Below are 24,701 nucleotides of genomic sequence, written 5' to 3'. Positions count from 1 at the left end.
CACAAATGCGTGTTTGTCTAAATACGTGCCCTGCGATTGGCTAGCGACCCGTTCGGGTGTATTCGGCCTCCTGCCAGGAGTCAGCTGGGATAGGCTCCAGCACCCCTCTGTGAGGATAAGTGGTTCAGAACATGAATGAATTAATAATAATATTCCAATAACAACTTTCTCATCAATTCTGATTTAACACATTAGCTGCCGTTGACAGAGATGGACAGCCAATCAATTTGAAACATCAGGGTTGAGGATAATCATTCACTGCTGGCCATCTATCTATCTATTGGAAGTCTATCGCCGCTATTCACTGTCGATCTCATCATCATCACTCAAATGAATCACAATTTTAGATATTCATATGCCCATTTTCCTATTAAAGCCTACTTATTAGAACACAATCTTAATCATTTAACAGTGGGCCTGCAGACTACATTGACCATGGAAATTCTGGACTCAAATCTGCCGTTACTTTTTCTAAATTAGCCTGGGAGAGGAAAATCCATTCCGTGATGACTATGGTGAGTGGAGACAGTGAACATTTGTACAGAGCGGATAAATGCAGCCATACAAGGCCGACCTCGTGCACCCATATATTATCAGTGTGTGCGGTAGCATTGGCTCTAATCTGAAACATGACGCTAGTCTTCTTCCGGGTAATCGATCGCCATCTTGCGTATCAGACGTTAGAACCCCCTTAATAGGAACGCACAAAACAATCCGGCGATTCTTGGAACTTATCCAAGCATCATGTCAGAACTAAAAATGAAGAGCATGGTGGTGTTGGCTCAAAATATGATAAAATGTTCAATCAAGTCACGTCACCTGGCTAATGATCATCGTTAGGACTCTTTCAGGTTACTGTACTCTAAAAACAGGAGAGAGCACACAAAGTTTGCCTGGGGGAGAAAAAAGAACCAATTCAACATGCTCAATGTCCTCCATTGTTGTTCTTTGTTTACCATCTCACGTTCCTCGTAGAATTCATTGGCACTGCCGCTGTTATGATGTAACACTATTTACATAGCTGACATGAACAGTTGGTGGCTTGGTGGAAACATGTGAGAGAACAGGCATGATGTCTCTTCAGTCGCTAAAGCTGTTTGATGTGGTCTGGAATTTACACTGTCAAAAGTTAAGTAGGGATCTTTCTGTTGCTCAAACCTTGTAGCGCCAATATTGAGATTTCACATTTGAAAATATTTTTCCCGAAACCAGCAGTTGAAAAATAAAATAAATAAATGTGGATGGAAAATTCAGAGTTTATCTTAAAATAACACCACCACTTACAGGACCTACAGATAACAAACATGATAAAGAATGAGCGTATTTATACACAGCAAATATTTTTGATGTAAATATGTTCAGACACCTGAAAATATTCCCATAACAACGCATTAGATCTGAGACCTCCCTTAGGGCGGTCTTGAGAATTTGAAAATTGACCTTAACTCACCTGTATATAAATGTGACCGATATGTAACATTGCTGAACTGGCTTCATTATAAAATTTGAAAGACAACACAACTTTGTACTAAGACGCTACAAGAAGCCACACACTGGAGTAAGAGTAGCAGCAGCCAAAGTAACAGAACCACTATCACGCAGAGATTTGGCCCAGATCAGCCGGAGATAAAAAGAAGGGGATTACACTGGCAGAATCACTTGAAAGTCTCCTCTGACTCTCTGCCACTTCTACAAAGTCACCTCCGACAATGAAACCATCTGCTTCTATGCTGACACATCAAAACCACTCAAAAGAAAAAGAAAAAAAAAAACACAGCCGTATTTGGGAAACGTGCCAGGCCTCTGCATTTATTTTGACTGATTGAGCTGTGCTTGTTTCATTCATGGAAAGAGTGGCAAAATCACTGTGAATGTACAGAAAAGTCAATTAAACCCGTGTTTAGCATGATGTTGTCAGTTAATATCTTTGATAATGAGACTATAAATTGAATTTGTGATGATTTTTATTCACTGGGTATCAGTAGCTGACCAAATGTTTTATTATTGTTGTATTCATCAATTCATTTTCTGTACAGTTAATGCTCTCAAGGGTTGCAGGGGATGCTGCAGCCTATGCCAGCCAACTGCGGGCACCAGGCCGATTTGGTAGCCAGCCAATCGCAGGGCACAAGAAGACAGACATCCATTCACGCACTCAATCATACTCAGGGGCAATTTAGAGATATCATGTTGTTGTATTCATTCCTTCATCTTCCCTACAGTGCTTCCTCGGAAAAGTTGCAGGGGTTCTGGAGTCTATCCCAGCTGATTTCGAGCTAAAGGCAGACTACACCCAAGACTGGTCGCCAGTCAGCCGTGGAGCACACAGAGAGACAAACAACATACCGACCAGCAATATTCGAGCATGCACCTGCCAGCACCGAATTTAGGCAAGTGAACCTATGACTGCCATTAGGTTGTTTTTATATGCCACACAAATAAGTTAATCACAGCTATTGACCACAAAATAGAATAGATGTGCACACCCTCCCAATTCAAATGGATTAGATGCTTGTGACCATGAATTGCAGCCAATTAGTTACATTTTATTAAATACAGACTTCCAAAGTGCTGGGTTCAAATGGAGGTCCACCCTTTAAGGACTGACTGCGGATAGAGCCCTCGATCCCCAAACTGTGAAGCCGACTTGCTCACCACTCGTCCACCAGATGCCAGACTTCCAAACACACACTTGTTTTAAAAAAAATGCACTTAAAAGAATAAATCCACAGTATTCTTAGGCTCCACTATACATGCTTTAAGTAGACAGGACTCACCAAAGCTGTTTGACTTTGAGACCATTCTGGCAATGGTGCCACTCCAGTCACAAAATGCAGGTCATTTGGGCTGGAAGGAGAAGAAAATCCAGTTAAACAAGACAATGTAGGCCACAAACCATTTACTTTTTTCGACTAACAAACAATTTCAACCTTTCCAGAGCCTCCGTTTGAAATTTAGTGTCCAATCAGCCTACCATGGATGTTTTTTTGGAATGTGGGATGAAACTGGAGTAACCAGAGAAAGCCCACATAGACCCAGGGACAACATGCATGCTCCACACTGGGTAACCAACCTGGATTTGAACCCAGGACCCCAAAGCTGTGAGGCTGACGTGATAACCACTCAAGCCGCTGGGGCGTCCTTTTTATTTTTATACCATTCAGTTCAGGCAGAAGACACCGAAAACAAACGTTCCACTTTTGGTCAATTTATTGTTGTGTAAACACGCCCAAAGAGGAACAAGGACATGGAGTGTCTTCATGCCACGATGTTACCGATCTTGAAGAGGTCAAAGACATAATGGGTTATAATCTCCTCCAGAGCAACCTTGCAGCCCTACAACAGTGAAACTTGGAACAAAGACTTTGGCCTCAACCCTCAGCTGCCGCTTCCACGAGCAGACCTTGGACCGCCACTCCTTTGTCATATCCACTTGTTGGACAAATTCACATTTCACATGTCATTTAAATGAGTGTTGCCCCGGTGATTAGAAGATTCCACTAATTGTAGTCTCCCTCCACCTCCTCCTTCACTTCATTCTTGCTTTGCCTCCAGTCTTCCTTGGGCTCTTCTGACATTTTCCACATGGAGGAGCAGGGAATGGGGGCTTTGTACCATCGGGGCCCATGAACCCCCCTTTGCCCCCAGGCCACGCTTCTTCACTCGTATTCTCAGATCATCTGCCACTAACTGGCCTCGACATTAGTTCCACCTGCGCTTATGCAGTTGCTATACCCAGAATTCGGCTTTCAACAAAGAAATACTAAGCTTCAAAGTTTCCTGTTAAGTCTTTTACATATCTCTAACCAGGAATAATTGATTCTTTGATTTCTTATAATTTACAAAATAATTGAAACAAAGAGAATGGCACATATATATATATATATATATATATATATATATATATATATATATATATATATATATATATATATATACACACACATATATATATGTATATATATAAATGATATATACAATATTTACAGTTTTTAAGTATTTGTTTTTTTAACAATGAAAAAAATATGTTAAAAATTCATTAAGTACAATTAATAAATGCTAATAATAATATTTCTATTAACTCTCTGCATGCCATTGTCGCCAATCCATTTTGCCTGGGAGGGCAGGCAGCGACCATTCGCTTGTATTGGATTTGAAGTCAAGCCATCAATGAGTGAAAGGAGTGCCCTTTGAAGGGTTAAGAAAGACACAGGATCCCCCAACTCTCATCTTTTTACAGTTTCTACAGCACAATTCCACAACCCAAATGGCATATTGTTGAAGCAATGTAAAACCTGGCACCGCTTCCCTGCCTTTAACATGTTTCTACCCTGACTTAACTGCCTCTCACTTTGCTCAAAATGCACAATCTCCCAGAAAATGATTGCCTATTTTGTGACAGATGCAGTCTAAGTAGTGAGTGCAGGTGCTGGATGAATGAACTGAAGTCAAATGACTTCCTGCACGCACTTCAATCTGCCCTGGCGCACATGCCCTTCTCTGATCACTTTGACGAGCATGTCACATTGAAGATCTAGGATGTGGCAACCTCTGGAAAATCAAGTAGGCCCCCACCCATTTTTTCCCATTTTCAATTATGACTATTCGTGAATAACTGCACAGATAATTCCGAGACCTCTGTTGGGCGTATATTCAAGCCAGGCCAATGTGGTCCAGATGGTTTACTTTGGACTTTATCGGAGCAACACCTCACACAGACACAAGTCACTGTTTGCAGTCTAACATAAGCACGGGAAAACAAAAGACAGTCTGGACTTCTTTATTTCGCCAAAGCAGTGGCAATAATACAGCACACACACATACGCACACAACCAGAGTAGCAGAAGCAAGAAACTAGTGCAGCACTAAATCATTTAAATGGTGATCCAAGCATGTAAGGCAATTGTCTTCCAACTTGGCTCTTTAAAGAAAATGATGCTGGTTTACTCACTGAATACAAAGTACCAATGAATTAGACATCTGTGGCTCTTAATGGCAGCCAATGGGGAAAAAAAGAAATATTTCAGACTCACATTTATCCAATGTCCCAGTTCTTATTTTGATATTTTGTTTTTAATCCCATAACTAGACTTGAGTTGACTATATATACAAAATCAATGTTTACACTACTGCTGTATCTCAATAACTAAAGGAAATACAGAAACCATGTGTAGGGATGGGCCTGATATAAATAGTTAAAGCGGAAATTGAAAATGATTTGAGATTCAAGCACTAATTTATAATGAAGTTTCATATATTTTCCACCAAAAGCACCACAGTAGGAAATAAACGGTAAGCCTCGAAGCACCACAAATGTTATTCAAAGCAATGTATCGGATACATCCTTGGAAATTTAAAAAGTACTACAATTACTTAATAATAATTGTCTTGTGCTTTAGTCAGTGAATGCGTCAGCTCAACAAATAAGTTGAGATTCTAGCAAAGCAACAAGAAAAACAAACTCAAAGGAACAATTAACACACTTCACCTATGGCTTAAGTTTGCAAACCACCGGATGATAACTAAGTAAATTGCAGTACAGAATGGGGCTTGTGTTCCACCCTTAACAAAAATTGACAATAGATGTGCGTGATAAGTATTCACCAAAGTGCAGTGCCTTGGTGGAAAGTGGGCTTAAGAGGGCTTGACCTCCAAGACCGGGTCACAGACATGACAGCGTTTAAAAACGTCTCGGGGATTAAGTGCTTGTCAGGGCAGTCAATCGACTCTCATCCCTATCCTGCTCTTTCTTCTTCTACTACTACCAACTCAGTGAGTGAGGGTGGTGTGTGAGCCACTCCAAAGTTAAGTCCCGTTTGTGCATTTGTGCGCTCGTGCAAGAGCGCGTGCGAACAAGTGCCTGACTGCCAGAACTGTCAAGGGAAGCGCATGTCTGCAAAAGGCCAAAGAGACACCGACTGACTTGACAAGAAAGTTACGCCGGAGCGCATTGGAGCGTTAGCAGCCATGTACGTGCAGGCTAAACACAGCAAGGGCTGCGATTATCCTCTGAAGGTAACTAACGCGGACGACAAAGTGGCATCTGGAGGATGAAGCCGCCACCATGAAAGCAAGTGAACAAACAAGGGCAATTCATACTTTGCAATGCATACATAAAAGCTGCCTTATTTGCATACAAATCCACATCAAAAGAAGTGGAAATCACCTCGTTCTTAAGGATTTCCTTATCACATGTGAGACACAGAACAACATTGCCAACCGCTTTACCACAAGACAAAAAATATGCTGGGGTTAGGGTTTTTTAGGGTTACGGTCAAAGTTTTGTTAGTGTTACATAAGATTTAATAGAACAAGGGGTGAATATTTTGTTAATCTTAATTTGCCCTGTGAGTTTTTGAATGGACATATGCAAAGGGTTTGTGGAATGTCAACACCACCGGTAGACTAATAAAACAGTCATACTGTGATCCTTCTTCACTACATCACAGATTTTTTGTTGTTGTTGTATGCAAATATATGTTAAGTGTTTACACTGGATATATCTTCATTGGACTTTTTCCTATAATGCTTATAAAACTCATTTTCTGAACAGCTTATCATCACAAAGGCCCAAGGGGTGCTGGAGCCTATTCCAGCTAACTTCGGGCACCAGGCAGGCAACACCCTGAATTGGTGGCCAGCCAATTGCAGGGCACAAGGAGACAAACAAACCATTAATACTCACATTTATACCTAGTGGCAATTTCCCAACAAACCTACCATGATTGTTTTTAGGAAAGGGCACAGGAGTACCTGGAGAGAACCCAAGCAAGTACAAGAAAAAGATGCAAACTCCACACTAAAGTCTGAACTGGGATTGAACCCCCGATGTGAGAACTGTTAGGTTGATGCACTAACCACTCCAACATAAGGCTGTGATTACAAGAATTCAATTTTATTTTAGCTAGAAAATAAGGTCAAAGTAGATGATTTACTTCTGCGGGCCACACAAAAGGATGTGGCGGGAAGGATGTGTCCTCCTGACCTTGAATTGGACACCAGTGGCAGAGCTAGTGTCCAAGGATCAGTTAATAGCATTCTGCATTTTGTTACCCGCTTTAAAATCCTTTAAACAAAGAGCAATCAGTGTATAGAAACCACTTCATCGTGGTGATTTGATGACAGTGGGGATAGTTTGGTTTGTCACATCGTGCAAAACCAGCCACCCCCCCCCCCCTCCTCCCTTCATTTTAAGGGTGGCTGCCCTAAAGGTCAAGATTAGAACCACAACGTTTAGAGCAGACTACTGGGGGCGGAGCGCAGTTGCCGGTTCGCTGGCTGGCAAAGGTTAAAATGAGCGAGACGTTTCAGGTCAACACCCATTTTCCTCACTGGCTTTGAAGTTACCCTATAGCTGAACGAGACCTACAACGCCACAAAATCATTGCCCTGAAAAACCACACCAATGTTGGACATCATGAAAAGCTGAGGCGCCACTGATTGTGGTATCGCGACTGTAAAGGAGAACATAAAAATGCATAATCTTAAGACATCAATCGCATCCAGAAAATGGTTTTTCCATATGCAATCCATTTCCACACTGTCACTGCAGCAGCGTGGATGATGTTATTTCACGACAACGATCCTCAGACAAACATTATATAGGTCAACGAATCACAAACAGTATAACATGGCATACTAGTTTTTAGTGGAATATTTTAGTTTCGCAGATTTGCTCAAAAACGGATTTACTACAGATACATTATCTTTGTTCAGCATTATATGCCAGTGATTTATCATAATAGGCAAGACAACTAAATGATCATCCTTCAAAACAGGGGTGTCAGACTTAGCTTTGTCATGGGAAAAATAGCAGACATAAATATAGAACTTATTGGCTGCCATTGACGGTACGAGATTATGTAGTTATATGTTTGGAGACCTTAAAACTGTCCATATTCTTCTTTTGAGACTCTTTATTGTATTTTTTTTCTAATTTATTTTGTATATGGTTTTGTACGTCTGTCTTTCTGACAAATTACTATTATTGTGATCAGTAAAATAGTTGAATTGGTAGCTTAAAGGTTTTCATAAAATATTTGTATTACACTGTAGCATTTTTTTTGCTACCTGATCTCTTGATGTCTTTCTAAAGTCGACCTTTTCTCCTACTTTACTCTATTTTTCCGCTTACTAGCCTAGTCACCCGCACCTTAACAGCCACCTTCTATTTTACGACGCTCTCACCTCTCTTGTAAAACAGTGATTTACGCATGTGCACTAAAAAACAGGTTGAGACAAACAAACATATTAAAATCACAAATGCTGAGGTGTTCAAAGTAGAAAAAAAAACGCCACCCGGGGCTCATTTGCCGGGGCCACCAAAACTCACAGGTTAGTCTTTAATCACCATTTGTTTGTTTTGTTATTAGCAGGATTATGCGCCAACTAGGGGATCAATTTGCATGCAACTTTGTGGGGGGTTTTGAAGATAGGACATGATTTAGTGGTGTAGATAATGGTTCCAAAACAGGATTTTTCTTCTCACTTGTAACTATATCTGTTGGAAAGGGCATTTTCTCGTCACATTTGAAAGTTAATTTAAACATGTTTGCCCTCAGACTGTGGTTTAAACATGGCTATCTAATTATTTCGCCACAGAAAGGTTTATCTTTTATAGTTTACTCTTTTCACATATAAGATTTGAGTATATAAACACATGCTCTCATACAGAGTTCAATATATATTGATACCCCAATTTTAGTCATTTTAATGTCACATTTTCAGGTTTTGTCTTTCACTTATTAACTATTTATAGGTATAATTACTATTATGTTTCTACATCTACAGAAAAAAAAAATTCATAACGATTTGGCACTCACATGCATACACAACACATTTTGGCCCAAAAACTTAATAAACAATAAGATAAAATAATGAATACAAAAAAGAAATATCAAAATCCATGTATAATGCAAATTAGTGACAACACACAGACGTCTAGTATTGTAAAAAAAAAATAATAAAGCTTTGATGCTGCTTTTATCTGTAATGTCACTAATTCCTGACAATGTTAACACCAATCCATTTTACTTAAATATAGTAACTTGAATTATGCAAGTGAAATGGGTTAACTAAGCTCTGCCAACGTCTTTTTAACTTGGTAAATGTCCAATCCATGAACCCTATCCCAAGTCAAAATGGATTGGACATCTACAGCCGTCAATGGCATCAAATGAGTCATCTGGGTCCCTGGTAGAAGGTTAAATTTCCCCCTCCCCTTCCAATAAAAACAAAAAAAGACCTCCTATGGTGCACTCCAAAGTGAAATTCAGCCCTTCCAAAACCAATTTCCATTGTAAACAGCATGCAAATCATGTTTGCCCCGTTAGGGGTCCCAATGTTGCATGGCTGAAGGCATGGTGGTGGTGGTCTTGCCCCTTGGACATCACACACACACTCAGAAACATGGCACTGCACCCCTCACCCACTGATGGCACGCCCCCTCCAGAGATGGTGCCCACCTCCTTGACCTCCTCTAGTGGACTTGTCAAAAAGAATTTAACACGAGGGTTCCAAATTCCTGTGAGGTGATAATTATTGTAGCTGTTGACAGGGGTTGGGGGGCATAGAGCACAGAGTAAACAAGCAGTGGGAGCCTGTCCCTCGCATCACACCAACAGCTCCTCTGTGACCTGCGTAAATGATGCCATTAAGCCCAGTGTGACAGTATGTCACCTACTCTAGTGACAATTTGGCGTCTGGACTCCCAGGTGTCTCCGTTTAAAACTCTCAAACTGCTCTTGCATGACCACCCCATGCACCAGTGGTGGGCAACCCTCGGCTTTTACAAATTTAGCACAACCACAGATCAAATCAAATCTAAAGCCTTGATTGTCATTGTACATTATATGATGGAATATGTCATACAAGTTTGGTTTACCCTTGGGTGCGAGATGGCTGAAAGTAGTACAGTCATATGCTTATTTGAATTAAATATTAAAGTATGACAACTACTTAGTCATCATTTTGCATCTTTGGTACTGCAACCAAAGTTTCTCAGGGGTTTGCCAACTTCTTAAAGCTCATTGGAGGAGATTGAAAAATGTATTACAGACTTTAGCTGATAAAAATAATATTTATACTTAAAGAATGATAGAGTACAACAAACACAAGGGGATTTAGTAGTCTTTCACTTTCAAGGTTTGTAACCTTTTTTGATGTTGACTTAGCATCTTACCCAACATGATTAAGTAGAAAAAACATTTAATTCCATAATACATTTTCTCGTTATAGTTCCATGTGTTGTTCATGTGCTCGCATTACAACAACAAAAAATTAGCTGTAGCCACCCAAGCTGCATTTAAATGATGTTGTGAACCATCAAATACCATCATAAAATCTGTATTGTGGTCCAAAAAACAGCAACTTCAGACTATTATTTTTAAAAGTAGCAGTAAAAATAAGTGCAGCGTGTATTTTGCTAAATAGTACAGCATGTGGATGGATCATGTGCATTGTTACCACCGGTTCGTTTATTTAAGTGGCGGTCCTGGCAGTGGGTTATTTCCTTGTCTTTTGCCCACATGTGGTTCTACACTCCCCCAGCCACACACCAAGACTTGTAGAGGTTATAAAAGTGGAAAGGGATGATTAAGAGGGAGGAATTAATGGCCTCCACATAACAACCAATGTGTTTAACTGCCACAACGGCAACGCAATACATCTTAATCAGGCTACCGTGGTCAATATCGTGAATCATCTTCTCGTTGGCGCCATTTTCCGAGATGGTAAAACAAGCAAGATACATCGTAGTTTCCTGATTTATGTCTGAGCTTGACCCGGGAAGATTTAGGCTGGGGAGCAGCTCGAGCTACGCTGACCCACACATCAGTTCTGCATTGTTGGACTTGAGTGTATCCTTCTAAATCCAGGATTAGAAAAGTTAAATATACAAACACCTTCACCTCTTGCCACCCTGACACAAGCACCAGTGTGGAAACCGTCAATCAGTCAGTCGGCGGATCTCGGGACACACCAAACCTCATCACTTTCCGTCATGCCGTCTTTTCAGTTGCACTTGCTACGTGCTGTAACCGCCAGCAATCGGGTAGCAAACATGGAAGAAGCCGCGTCTATCTTGGGGGAGGATAATTTTACAAATGAAACATGTTCAGTGCATTTGGCCTGGGAAACTGCAAGAAAATTGCATTTGGAATGGCAAAGTAGGCTCTTCTAAAAACTCTAGCCAGAGGGTCAAGGTCTCCCAGAGCTCCTCTTTTGCTGCACACACACTTACACTTTTTTTTATATCTTAACCTGTTTTGGAAATGTGAGAGACCCCTCAATAACTATGATAGGAAATAAAAAGGTATTGACTCAACACTGACGTTCACTGAAACACTTTACAAAAAATGTGTTGCATTCAGGAAGACTTACTGGTTGCCAGGAAACAAACCTCCATCAACACAATTGAGGAAGCCATTTTCTTACGTTTGTGCAAGTAGAAACTGTACGGCTGTGATTTATTCTATATTTTTAATCAAAATTACCAATTGGGTTGTGAATTTTGGTCAATGTTCCATCTCCTTTCCAAGCAATTTTCTTTCCTGTAACATTTTCTCTTTGACCAAAACTTAACTACAAGGCAGTGTGCAAACTGTCTTTCAAAACAATTTGCCATCAGAAGTTGTCAGCAGTAGTAGAATTAGTCATTGAAAAGTCGGAAATACTTCAAAATGTGGGGGATTGAAAGAAAAAAAATGTCAAAACGGTTAGAAAAACTGCAAGCTACTCCGGAATTTCAAGACTCTGGACAACTTCCCTAAACTCCCGAATTTTTTTTTATAAGCAACCATTTCAGAAAAGTACGAAATTTCCCGTTGAAATGCCTTGAAATCCACACCATCGCTACAAATTCCGCCATGTTGATTCAACTGCACTGTAACCCGGAAAAAAATGGTAACAAGAGTCCATTGTGAATCATCCGAGTTACAAGTTCTGGCGAATGATTCGTCTTGTGCGACATCTGCCCAAATCGAATTTGCGTGAATTGAATTCACTCGGGATAAACTCCGAAAATAGGACAAGGGTACTCGTTAAATGGGGTCGACGGAGGTTGGCAGGTCTGGGTTTCCATTAATAAGCAGATTTTGACGAATCTGTTCACAATGTAGCGAGAAATAGAGTACATGACTATTTTTTGTTAACTTCTTCACTGATAGATTAGTCGTTGAATAAACCACAAGGAATCAATTTAGCACATGAGGAAAACAAACTGAGGACTCAAGTCATTCCACTTGCCATTTTCCCTGCATCCAATTTCCCATTTGAGTGTAAAACTAACTTACTAGCTAATTTTGTTTCCAATATACCAGCATGTGGTAGCCTTTACTACGTCACATCCTTTTACTAAAGACCTCGCTCAACCATTGCTGAGCCACACAGATGGTCACGGGCGTGAGTTCCATTCTAAGAATCAGAGCATCCAAAACTTGGTCATACCTCCAACACATTGTCATTTTTACGAGCACGCTCATACGCACTTAGCATCCGTTGTGCGTGCATTGTGTTGGGTCTAATTGGAAGGTAAGCAAAAAAACGAAAAGTTGCCTTTAAGGAAGGCCAATAAATATCCTGCCTGTAATGTTAAACACCTGCCCATAAAGCCCAGAGGAATGCTAAATGAAAGCCCATTTCAGATCCTGTCTCCTGTCTGGGGTCCCACGTCAAGACAGCAGGATTTGTAATGGCTGTAACCAGGATTATTGAGTTCAAGCAGAACAGCCAGGAAGTACAGAACGAGAGAAGAAAAAACATCACACGGTGGCCGATTCTCCTCCCACAATGGAAACTACAATGGCGGCTGGATTATTTCTCCGTGTAATTGCACAGAAGAATCAACGTGACAACTTTTAGCATCCAATATGTCAAAACCCATCACAGCTGCATTTTTTCACCACTACTTTACCAGGTCACTGATCAAAGCACCTCACGGGGGTGCTGTATAATAGTAGTGGACATACCAAAAAAAAAACGCTCTTTGTCTGTGCAGCGCTAGACACGCAATGACAGATGACCAGTGGGTGCAGTGCCGTTTCAAACGTCCTGATCCTCTAACCCCCACAAACATACGGATAGGCAGAAGGCAAGCATGTGATTCTGTAGAATGTGGAGATGACGTGGCATAGTCTCATCTCTGGTTTCCATTCCCTGACGCCTAGTCCCCTTTGCACCTGTCGAGTGCCAATAGACCCCCCGTCCGCATTCTGTCACCACAGAGAATATACGGCCTCACTTGGTTGGTCCGGTTTGACTAATTGCTCTCAAACTGCCCTCTTTAGGCTCGACTCGCGCGTGGGTTGCTCACCTCCGACATCAACGAGTATAACTGTAAGTCGTTGGCCCACAGAGATTAAGTCTACACGCGAGCCTGGGATAATGAAGTCATCGGTACGGACCGGCAGACGCCCGACAGGAGTGTGAGTGCACACGTAATCGTGTGACCTGACAACACACACACACACACGCGTGGCACACCTAAAGAAGAACACTTGGGCTTGTGTGTGTGCTTCATGCGTTATTTCATATTGCGGATGTGGATTCCATTCACAATCTGCAAAATGTCTCTACCAATGCAATTATGTCTAAATTTTAGCATTCAATATTATCACAGTTTCTTTTTTATATCTTAAATAATGATAGAACTCACAGAGTTAAAACAATAGGGGTTTAGGTCAGTTTGAATCATTTTAGGATTATTTATTTCCATTAATATTATAGCTCTTTTTTTTTTTAGATTTTTTCTTTGATAGAAATCATTTTCCGTTATTTGTTAAATGAAAATAATGATTATCGTCATCATGTTGAATATATTAATGTCATATGTGTGTTTTTGAAGGCTTATGGTACTTTTAATGATTTGGGGCTATATAATGTCAATAAAATTGTCTAAATAAATATTATACTACAAAAAGTATTAATCCAGCGAATGTGATCTCAAATCACAAAGTTGAAAATTAGTATTGCTTTGTATACCTTTAAATATACTAGTTCTGTTTAGCTCAGGGGATTCATCTTTTTATCGTAGTAAAAAATATTTTCTTACCAATTACTCATTCATTTTATGGTTTTATTCATATAATCCCTCTTTCATTATTATTTCAATATGTAAATATAAATAAAAACTATAATAAAGATTATAATGTAGACTGTTTTTAAAGCACTGTGGTATAATTGAGGATTCTGTAAAATATAAGCACTTGATTTAAAGCTTTAATAAAAGTTTTACTTATAAAGCTCAAGTTACCTTTTACAGCATATTTGACAGCAGAATATGCATACATCACATACACAAGACTAAGCTACCCTGTTATTTAGTATTAATACATTTACTTTGTTTTTGTTATTACCTTGGATGTCATTTTATCAGGTTTGTGTTGAAAATCCCCAGATTGTTATTTTTTTTCTTTATGTATTTTAATTGGTTCTTTAAAAGTTCCCCTTTAATTAAATCAGTCACCTCCCAAATGTCAAAAAAGGACAACAGACTACCAGGCACTGACTACCAGTAGCTTTGCATTAGCGATATAACGGTAGCAATTTGAAAGTCGAAGCCGCGCTTCTGTAAAGCCATAAATAATAATTATGACCAGTTAAATATGACCTCTCCAGTGAGGCCCGAGTGCCGCAGAACAGCAGGTGCTGAGATTCCTCCAAAGTTCTTTCCATTTTGGGCTTGTGTGTTCAACTTAGGGCCACTGTTTTATTAACTCTAAATAGCCCATTTAACGATTTCAGTTGAGATTTATTCAGAGAGAAATATCTTTTTATGTAGGCTCTTTTATAATTCAGGATATCTGATACTAGACCAGAGTTTGTACTAAAACTGAATAAAAGAGAATGGTATAAGTAAATACTATTTCCGTAAAGTGATATACTAAGGTAAAAACAATACAGAATCCAATCCAATTAACTGGGAATGAATGTTGACATTTAGGTGTTATCGACAGAGAAAGACGTCCTTAGTTCAAATAACTGTTTAAAAACTGTTAAAAAATGCTAATTATGTGATGTTACACAACATGGTGGATTTCTAACCCAATGAAAGTTCCTGAATTATTCTGTTGAGTTTTTATTCTACTGTTTTGATTCAGAAAAAGGATAACTTAGATGCCTTAGTTTTTAGTTGGGACATGTATGCATTTAACTTTTTAAGAAAAAAATTAATTGCATATATTTTTGCAACCAACTCATGGAAAATGAATGAATGCATATTAAATTAAGCCATCCAAAGGCACCATGGGTTCTTTCAATTTACTTGTGTGGGATCGGTGGTGTGATTGTGATTCAAATGACTCACTGTGTTTCTCTATGACTGACTGGCGACCAGTTTAAGGTATAAGTGCCTTTCGAATGAAGCTACATCTGTTGGTTTACGTGGGCCCAAAAAAACAGGACTAAAATTGATAAGAAAATAGTCATTCATTAATTTTCGGAACCGGTTTATCCTCGCTAGAGTCGCGGTGGGTGCTGGAACCTGATTTTGGGCCCTGAATGGGTGGCCAGCCAATCACAGTGCACAAGCAGACGGACAACTATCCGCACGCACACCCATACCAAGAGGGAATTTAGAGTGTCCAATCAGCCGACAATGTGTGTCTTTGGAATGTGGGAAGAAACCAGAGTACCCAGAAAAACCCACACAGGCCTGAGGAGAAAATGCAAATTCCACACAGGTGTATCGACCTGGATTTGAACCCACGTCCTACACTGTGAGGTCGGCAGTAGAAAGAACCAAACTATTCTTCATCTTTAGACAATTTTTCTTGAGCAGCATTAGATCCAAACACTTAATAAAAAAAAAAAACACTAACAAAAGTGAAAAAGCCAACCCGTAACACACAAAGGGAACAATAATTACTTAATTTTTTACATTTAAACATGTGAAATATTTTCACATGGTTGCCATTCAACCACCAAACAAAAAGTTGATTGTTATACTTTCTCAAATCCTCCATGGAAACGTTGATGAAATTCCACAAACCTTTTCAAATCTAACTACTACTACTCCACCATGCCAATTAATTTGCATAATTTTATCAATTTTTCTTCTCCTACATTCCATATAGTTGGCAAAGTGATAGTGCTGCGTGCTTAGCAGGCTGCAGACAGCCTAACGTGAGAGAGCAGACAACACGTGACTGCAGCACTTTCTGTCTGGGTGCACGTCAGGGTCTCATTGACTCTTCCTCCCTGGTGAGGAGGAGGAGGCACACACACACACACACACACATGAGCCGAATAAAAACACGCCATCCACACACGTGGCCAGACGCACACAGGACTTTCATACAACTCGGACACTCTGAGGACCAGACGTAAGAGATCGTTCAAATGGAAAGCGTGCGCCACTTATCCGATATTATCCCTCACTATCCCAGTCAAAACAAGAATTCCTCGTAATCAGTGAACGGCAACATTGAGCGAGTTCTCGTCACGGCTATTGAGATGTGCTACGCCGGGTGGGAAGTTGTATTAATGAAGGAGATTAAAAAAAAAAAAGCATCCAGTCAGCGACTCACTCAGCCTCCGGCACATGTGTCCATCTGATTGGTCCAGTCAACGATGTCCTTCAGCCGGTACAAAACAATGACAACGACAATCCAGTGCTGGACATCCCACGTACTCCGTCCTGCGACATTTATTTATTTTTTTTACTTTTTTAGTCCCGTTGATGTCACTTCCTGTGAGAACGATGCCTGGGGATCCGGTAGAGGCGGAGGTCATAAGTTCATGGCGGAGAGAGGAGAGCACGTGGAGAATAAAATACATGAGGGGAGGAAAAAAAAGGAAAATGAAAGAAAAGGATAATTGCATCCATGCCGGCGAATTCCAACTGTGCGCTATAGATTTTATATCGCCTTCGCATTTACATCATCCCACTCTCACCGCCCTGATTCAACCTCGGGATTGCGGCTGCGAATTTCAATTCCTGGTTGTGGATATTCGTTTGCGGAAAGCCCGGAAATTGCTTTGGACGCAGGAAGTTGACAATCACCAGAATATGATACAACAATACCTTGAAATACGAGTACCACACGCAAGCATTCCAAAATCATTCTTCCTCAGTCAAATCAATTAAAACAGCTTCAATCTATTCTAGTCCCAAAAGACAACAATATTTATATCTTTTTGACTAAAACCCTGCTCAATATTTTACTTTAAACAGTAATGGCATTAAGATATAAAGTTGAAATATTTCTTTAGCTTCAAGATCCGGTAATCTGACACACTGTTCACTCATTTTCTGAACTGCTTTGCCTCATAAGGGTCATTGGGGGGTGCTGGAGCCTATCCCAGCTAACTATGCACACTAGGAGGGAGAAACTCTTAATGGGTGACCAGCCAATCGCAGGACACAAGGAGACAAACAACTAGAGCATTTTAGAGTGTTCAATTAGCCTTTCAAGCATGTTCTAGGAATGTGGGAACAAACCGGATTACCCGCAGAAAACCCAGGGGGAACATGCAAACTTCACACAGCGAGGACCAACCTGGGATCCAACCCTCAACCCCAGAACTGTGACACTGACATGCTAACCACTTGGCTGCCAGGCCGCTGCTTAACATATCATAATATTAAAGATTATTTTTCTTGAACAACTGCGCTAACCTGGGCGATCTAGCAAAACAAGTGTGTTTCCTGATCATTTCTACCCAAAGAAAAGCCATTAAAATCATGTCTATTTTGAAACATTTACATGGATATTAGATGCATTTCGTTTATAAATAAGACCGCATCAAATTTAATGACACATGGATCTTCAATGTTTCCATGCCACATACAAATATAGCCCATTTAAGAATAAGAAGCATTGTTGTTGAGGATTTTTTGATGTACCCAAAGTTGCATTTGATAAGATGTCAATACTAGACAAGCCATGCTAAGGAGAATGCAAAATGGCAGATATGAGATGAGGTGTACCTGATCAAGTGTCTGGAAAGCGTTCCTTGCCACTGGCCTCTGCTCTTTTACCTTTGAACCCTCACTCAGCAGAGCATCTCTGATCTCCTCTCGCATCCCGCTTGGGCCTTGGTGATAGATGACCATCAGCATGCCGATCGTGCACAATATTTCAATTTTCTGAAAAAGAGAAGGAATTTCAGGGGTTGTGAGAAGTTCACCGGCACAGTGTGGTTCCAGCCGCTGGCGCGACAATTGACTGAAGACCACGAGACCAAAACATTGAGATGGAGAACATTCCAGAAAATGGGGAGCTCCCTGTGGCAGGTTAGACTCCTGCTGAATGATGGACAGCAGCGTCAAAGACTTTGGGGAATGGCTTCAACTTAGGAAACTCTTGTACTTTTTTTTCTGATTTGATTTTGAATTGATATGAGTCAGATAAAAAAGAACGTAATACGATTTTTCTTAAATGTTGAAAACCATAAAACATAAGTGGGAAATTTGAAACACTTGTTTAAGATGCATTTACATTGATTACACCATGTTATTTTCTGTTGAGGTGTACTTTTCCACTATGTATATATAGTATATGTCCATATGGTAAATATATGTGTATTAGATAAGAAAATACTTCATTGATTGCCCACTAGGAAATTCATATAATATGTGTATGTGTCTAAATATGTTTTATACACTTATATGTAGATATGCAATAAATACACAATACATTTTTTAAATTTGCAATACTAAAATCGGCTTTTTTCTACTATTTCAACCCAAAGGCTGCAACTGGTGACATCTGTCGCAGTCAATGACAGTAACTTAAGAATTTAGGTTAACAATTTGCAATATTTTTTGTTGGTTTGTCTGTATTCAACTTATATTCTATCTTCATTTTGAATATCAAAGCTGTCTCGTTCATAGATTCCAAAGTTATTTTCTTTGCATTTTTTAAGATCCTTTTTAATATTTTGTCATATTAATTTATTTAACAAATTAGAGCTCATGGTGATTGTTGTGGTGAAATCTTTACTAAAGGCCTTCATTACAATAATATGAATGACTAGAAATGAATGTTAAACATAATTGTATTATGCAAGTGTGTGAGTAAGGCATGCATAAAATACTGAATAGTGTGTGTGGAAAAGGATGAAACAGTGAGCGTGTAGTGTAGTGATGTGTAGTAGTAGTTTCCGATTGGTTCTGACTCTACTTTAGGGACTCCCATTGGCCAGAATAGTGAGTAGCACTAAGAGAATGAAAGAAGAGGCTGTGAAGCGAGCACTGCGACCTAGTGGACGCAGAGAGCTTGAGGCCTAGTGTGTATTTTAATGTAGGAGTCTCGCTGTCTATTTGTGAAATAGTGTGCGTCAAAAAACAGTAATACTGTAGTTACATAATATTTATTGGCCTCATTTTCTCAGAGCAAAGGTTTTGGTACCAATTGACATTTAAAAATAAAATGTCAAACTCAAAGGAATATAATAGTAAATAATGTCATTGTGTATTAACCAATTAGTGATTCATTGATTCATTCAAAAGAGACTGTGTCATCTTAACTTCCTTCAATAGTAACTGTCTTACATCAATAACATGAATATAAAATGTACTTGATGCTTAAGTGCTGATAAATCTGAAATCAATGATGCATAACAGCACTATACACTATATATTGACTGTATACTTATATAAGGAATTGGTGGTGAATAGGCACTGATGAAAGTTTTTTTTTTAATTCATGTGCAATAAAGAAAAATATAAAACTAAATTAAATTGTTTATTAATATTAATATTGTCAACATTCTGTAGTGAAATATTTGCAATACTTTCCACTGCAAAATATTCCGGTTATCAATTAGTAAAGATCAATATTATCTTTGTCAAAACATGTCATTAAAATAAGTGTTATTGAAGAAAAGATTGAAACAAACTGGAAATCATTTTGACCTCAAATCAAGTGTAGAACATTGCATTCAACAAAGCAATTAAAGCTGAGTTTCTATTATCTACTTGTTTTATAAACATAACTGTTGTTTGCTAGGAAATAAATGTAGACATTCAGTCAGGCAAATAAATTGAATAGTTTTTCTGAGTTTGACAGGTGCTACTTAACTACGACATCTAGCGGTTGTGGTGAAAACTACCTGTAAATTGTAACACAGTCGCACCTCTACTTTTGAACGTCTTCATGTACATTTCCTGTATCTGTTATTTTATTTTGAAATTGTCCCCTGAACATTGCAGCCTGCTTGACATCCACTTGGAGCCTCCCCCAACAACAACTCTCTTTTGACCGCCGTTTGTCGTTTTTTTTTAATTATTGGTACGAATGAAATGAATAAGTGGGCCCTGCTATTCATCAAAAAACATAAGATCAGAAAGTGGCGTGCAGTTGACTGATATGCAAGGCAATATGGCTGGCCGTAGTTGACTGATATGCAAGGCAATATGGCTGGCCGTAGTTCACTGTTATTGAAGCAGAAAAACTATTCTTGTGTCCATTTCACCTCTGTCATTATACACTGCAATGTTCACTGTACATGTATATATACTAGTGGCGGCCATCGGGGCCTTCAAGGTCTTCTCTGCTGGCCTAAGAAATATCTCAATCATAAATTATATTTTGTCCGTCAATACTTATTAAATAATTCCAAATTGTCTGTTAGCTTCCTTTCATTGTTTCCCCGCTGTTTGTACTGCTTCCAGATGTGTCTTCATATTGAAGAACTTAACCAATCACATTTACGCCATTATTTGTTGCCAGGGTCAGAAATCTGCCTCAAGGCCTTCGCAATCAGTTCTGCAGGCTCTGCTGCATTAAACAACCGTCAATAAGACTGTTGGTTTAACCAAACAGAATTCCATTTCGAGATACAAGGCCTTCTCGCAGGCATAGGGATATGTCAATGCCTTTTCGCAGTCGTAGGGAAACGTCATCACTTTCACCAACTATAATTGGCTAGTGATAGAGTAGGCAGGCCAAAGCCAGAGTGAGCCAACCAGAGCTCGCAAATTCAACCCACAATGGCCAACGAAGGAAAACAAATGGATTTGGTTGCAGATTTGCTGGCAAAGCCATTTTCCAGACAGACTTTTCCAGAAAAGAAACCCCTAACCCTAAAACAGAGAACTACTACTACATTGGGACAAAATTAATCACTAGTAAAGACAATAAACATGTACTAGGTAAAGAATTTTAAAAAGGTACATCCAATATACTATAATGTGGTATATCGCGATATAAAATTGCCCTTATTGTGGCATATTGTTTCACGTACCTACCCACACTGTTAAAGCCTTGTGTGTATGTCATTGCACATTTTTTTTTTGAGGGGGGGGTCTCTGGCAGGAGGAAAGCCACACATACCGACTATAAGTAAGCACACCTTCTTTCGTAATCTTCACAAACACATACTGTGAATCACAATGACACGCATGGAAATTTATCTATGTCAAACACACAAACATGCACATGCTTTGCAACTTCTAACTCGAGCCATTAAATCTTGCATCCTCACAGCGTGATGAGTTTTTTTCAGAGAGGAAAATGAACCCCAAATAAACTTGTCCTTGGTAATAAGACGCCCACATGTGTTAGTGTACTAAATTGGCGTGCAGGCATTTGTTCATACATCAAAAGCACAGGCGCACAGCAGAGGAATCAGACATGTACACCTTTGGTCACAGGCCATGGCTGGCATGAAAAATAGACTAAGACGATTTTGTTTCTAAATAAGAAAATGTAAAATAACAATAAAAGTCAATAAATAGCCCTGAAATTGGATGGCCACTGGTTCAGGGTATTCAATGCCTCGTGCCCATAGTTAGCGGGGATAGGCTCTAGCACCCCAAAATAAATGAATCAATGAATGAATACATACTACATTTATCCAAAATAAATATATTTAAAAGATATTAATAATAATAGTTATATAAATAAAACTTTGAATGCAATAGCTATAGTTAAGTTCAACTGCTCCATTGTTCAGTGGCAGATTATGTTGCTATATTTTCAAGTATGTATTGGGTCTTAAACCATCAAAAAGATCGAGATATACTTCAAAAACAAAAAAGATATTAAAATTATTAATAAGTGCAGCATGATAAAAAATATAACAGGAAATTATTTATTAAGAGAAAAAGTGTAATTGTAAACAATTTTTAAAATTACCTGTAAAAATGATATGCATGTTACATATTCAAACATTATGAAATGTTAAAATATATAGTTATAGTTATTAGGGCTAAATGCAGTGTATTTATGTATTTATATTTATTTATTATAGTTTTTTATTTAAATCATTCAAGGTTGCAGGGGTGCTGGAGCCTAACCCAGCCAACTATAAGCAGTTTGTATGGGAATTGGTTTTCATCCAATCACAGGGCACAATATGAGGAAAACTTCCACGCACACTTACACCTAAGCACAATTTAAATTGTTTAACCATATATATATATATATATATATATATATATATATATATATATATATATATATATATATATATATATATATATATATATATATATATATATATATATATATATATATATATATATATATATATATATATATATATATATATATATATATATATATATATATAGATATATAGATATATATATATATATATATAGATAGATAGATAGATATAGATATAGATATAGATATAGATATATATATATATATATATATATATATATATATATATATATATATATATATATATATATATATATATATATATATATATATATATATATATATATATATATATATATATATATATATATATATATATATATATATATATATATATATATATATATATATATATATATATATATATATATATATATATATATATATATATATATATATATATATATATATATATATATATATATATATATATATATATATATTTATATAATAGTTTGACATAATCTTTCAATTATCAGGCGGTCCTAATTTTTTGGGGCGATGGTCATCTGTCTGATGAAAAAAGGCATCAACCCCCAACCCCCCAAAAAGGCAGATTACCTCCCTTCTCGATGTATATCAAAGAGTAGATTGCAAGTGCTTAAGAGCTGATAAAGAGGTGGGGCTGGTGTTTTGGGGGGGGGGGGTGATCTTGCACCGAATTTTGGGAGCAGATTTTAGCTGAGGCCCACTGGCTCTATAAGAGCCACAGCCCATTTTGCCTTAGAGGGGATTAATAATGAATTAAGGCGTATACACACACATACAAAAGCACACGAACCCTTCCCCAAAAAAAAGATATTCATGCATGCTAATGCATCCATTATTTATAGTGCGCGTAGTTGTGGCCACATGCAAGTGGGGGGTAGTGCGGATGTTTCTCCAAGGCCTCGGTATCATTGTGGCACCGCCGCAGCTTGGTCAGGGCAGTATGTTGGTGGGGTGGAGGGACAGGGGTACACCGAGAGGCCGGGGGTAGGGGGTGGGGGGTTCTTTGCCAGACAAGCAGCTCATGCACCAGGAGTAGTGTGGTGGGGGGACGGGTGGATTAAACAAATAAATACATGATAAGAAATAATCATGCCGGGGAGTACAGTGGAGACAAAGAGCATAAAGGGGGGCACGGGATAGAAGAGGAGCTCAAAGGGTTACAGTAAATCAGGATTTAATGTCTGGATCGGCCTCTTCTTGATCAAAAAATGCAAAACTTTCCGATGTGGGAAGGGCTGGAGTCAGACATGACATGATTTATTCTTTTATATAGTAAGATGATCCGTGTAAAACCGAATGTAGCGAAGAGCAATTTTCGGACCTTTACGAGACTCAAGGCATTTTTACAGGATGTTATTTATAAACACCAACACTCTGGCAATCCTATCTTTTTATGAAGTAGTTGACATTCAAAAAATGTGTAAGGAATATATTTGTGGATACAATTGTGCTTGAAATGACATGCCATTGCTGTATTTTTATCCGTCCCAAAGCAGGTTTGAAGAAACATGCTTGTGACGTTTTTTAACTTGTGTTGATATGACGGTTGGACGGGTGTGACATGAATGTCGCATTGAATATATATATCAAGTATAAACAGGGCTTGGGATGGAATTTCCCCCCAAAAAAATACTCCTTTTTGGGGAAAAATATGGGCCAAAATATTTCAGAATTATTGTAGTGCACGCTAAAAAAAATTCTTTGTGTGGTACATGCAGTTTTCAAATCCAGAATATTGACTACTTTGAAAACAAACTTCAATGGTGAGTTTTGATCAACAACATGTGCTCGATCTAGTACAGATTTCTCGTTGTAAGTCAGAGCGAAAGATGGCACGAAAGCTAACGCCTAAAGCAAAAGTATGTCTCTAATCTCAGAAACTCACATTCAAAATAGAAAACAAGAAGAAAACAAAAAGAGGGCAAATCCTTTTCACTTGTCAATCCTACTCATAACATTTCCTGCATTGACTTCAATTCTCCAGCTATACAAAACTTTAAGGAAACTCAAATGGGACAACTTCACTGAGTAGTTCTTATGTTAAGCGCACTCTTTAGACAAAAAATAAGATATCTTCGCACCTCCGAGACACAAAGGTGGCATACAGGGGTAAAAAGGACGGAGGCGGTGGCGCCTTCTTTTCATGTGCGCGGCACGGCAGGTGTGTGACAGGCCAGGCGGCGTTGGGGCGTGCCGACTGATAAGATAAAGACGCGCCATGAGCCACGCGACTTTTCCAGCCGACTGATCCCGTATTTGCATAGATACAGAGTCATCAGTGTGCTGCCTCATCTCCATAGATATGACTGGGGTCGGCCT

The 24,701-nt window shown here is 38.8% G+C and overlaps 1 protein-coding gene across 5 annotated transcripts in view; it reads right to left on the bottom strand.

The window, feature by feature from the left end:
* LOC144207107 (uncharacterized) overlaps positions 1–24,701 on the bottom strand; it is a 66,115-nt gene that overhangs the window by 22,395 nt on the left and 19,019 nt on the right. For 3 of the 5 annotated variants that reach the window (XM_077732352.1, XM_077732356.1, XM_077732354.1), the window contains 2 exons: positions 17,927–18,085; positions 2,778–2,847 (listed from right to left, as the gene is read on the bottom strand). In XM_077732352.1, coding sequence (XP_077588478.1) covers positions 18,052–18,085 — 34 coding nt within the window. In that variant the 3' untranslated portion in view covers positions 2,778–2,847; positions 17,927–18,051. Of the gene's footprint in view, positions 1–2,575; positions 2,692–2,777; positions 2,848–17,926; positions 18,086–24,701 lie in introns of those variants that run through there. The other 2 variants (XM_077732353.1, XM_077732355.1) reach the window with 1 other exon arrangement.

This window comes from Stigmatopora nigra, chromosome 14, assembly GCF_051989575.1.
Source record: "Stigmatopora nigra isolate UIUO_SnigA chromosome 14, RoL_Snig_1.1, whole genome shotgun sequence".
In the NCBI taxonomy this organism is placed as follows: domain Eukaryota; kingdom Metazoa; phylum Chordata; class Actinopteri; order Syngnathiformes; family Syngnathidae; genus Stigmatopora; species Stigmatopora nigra.
This window is presented reverse-complemented; position numbering and strand designations above follow the sequence as displayed.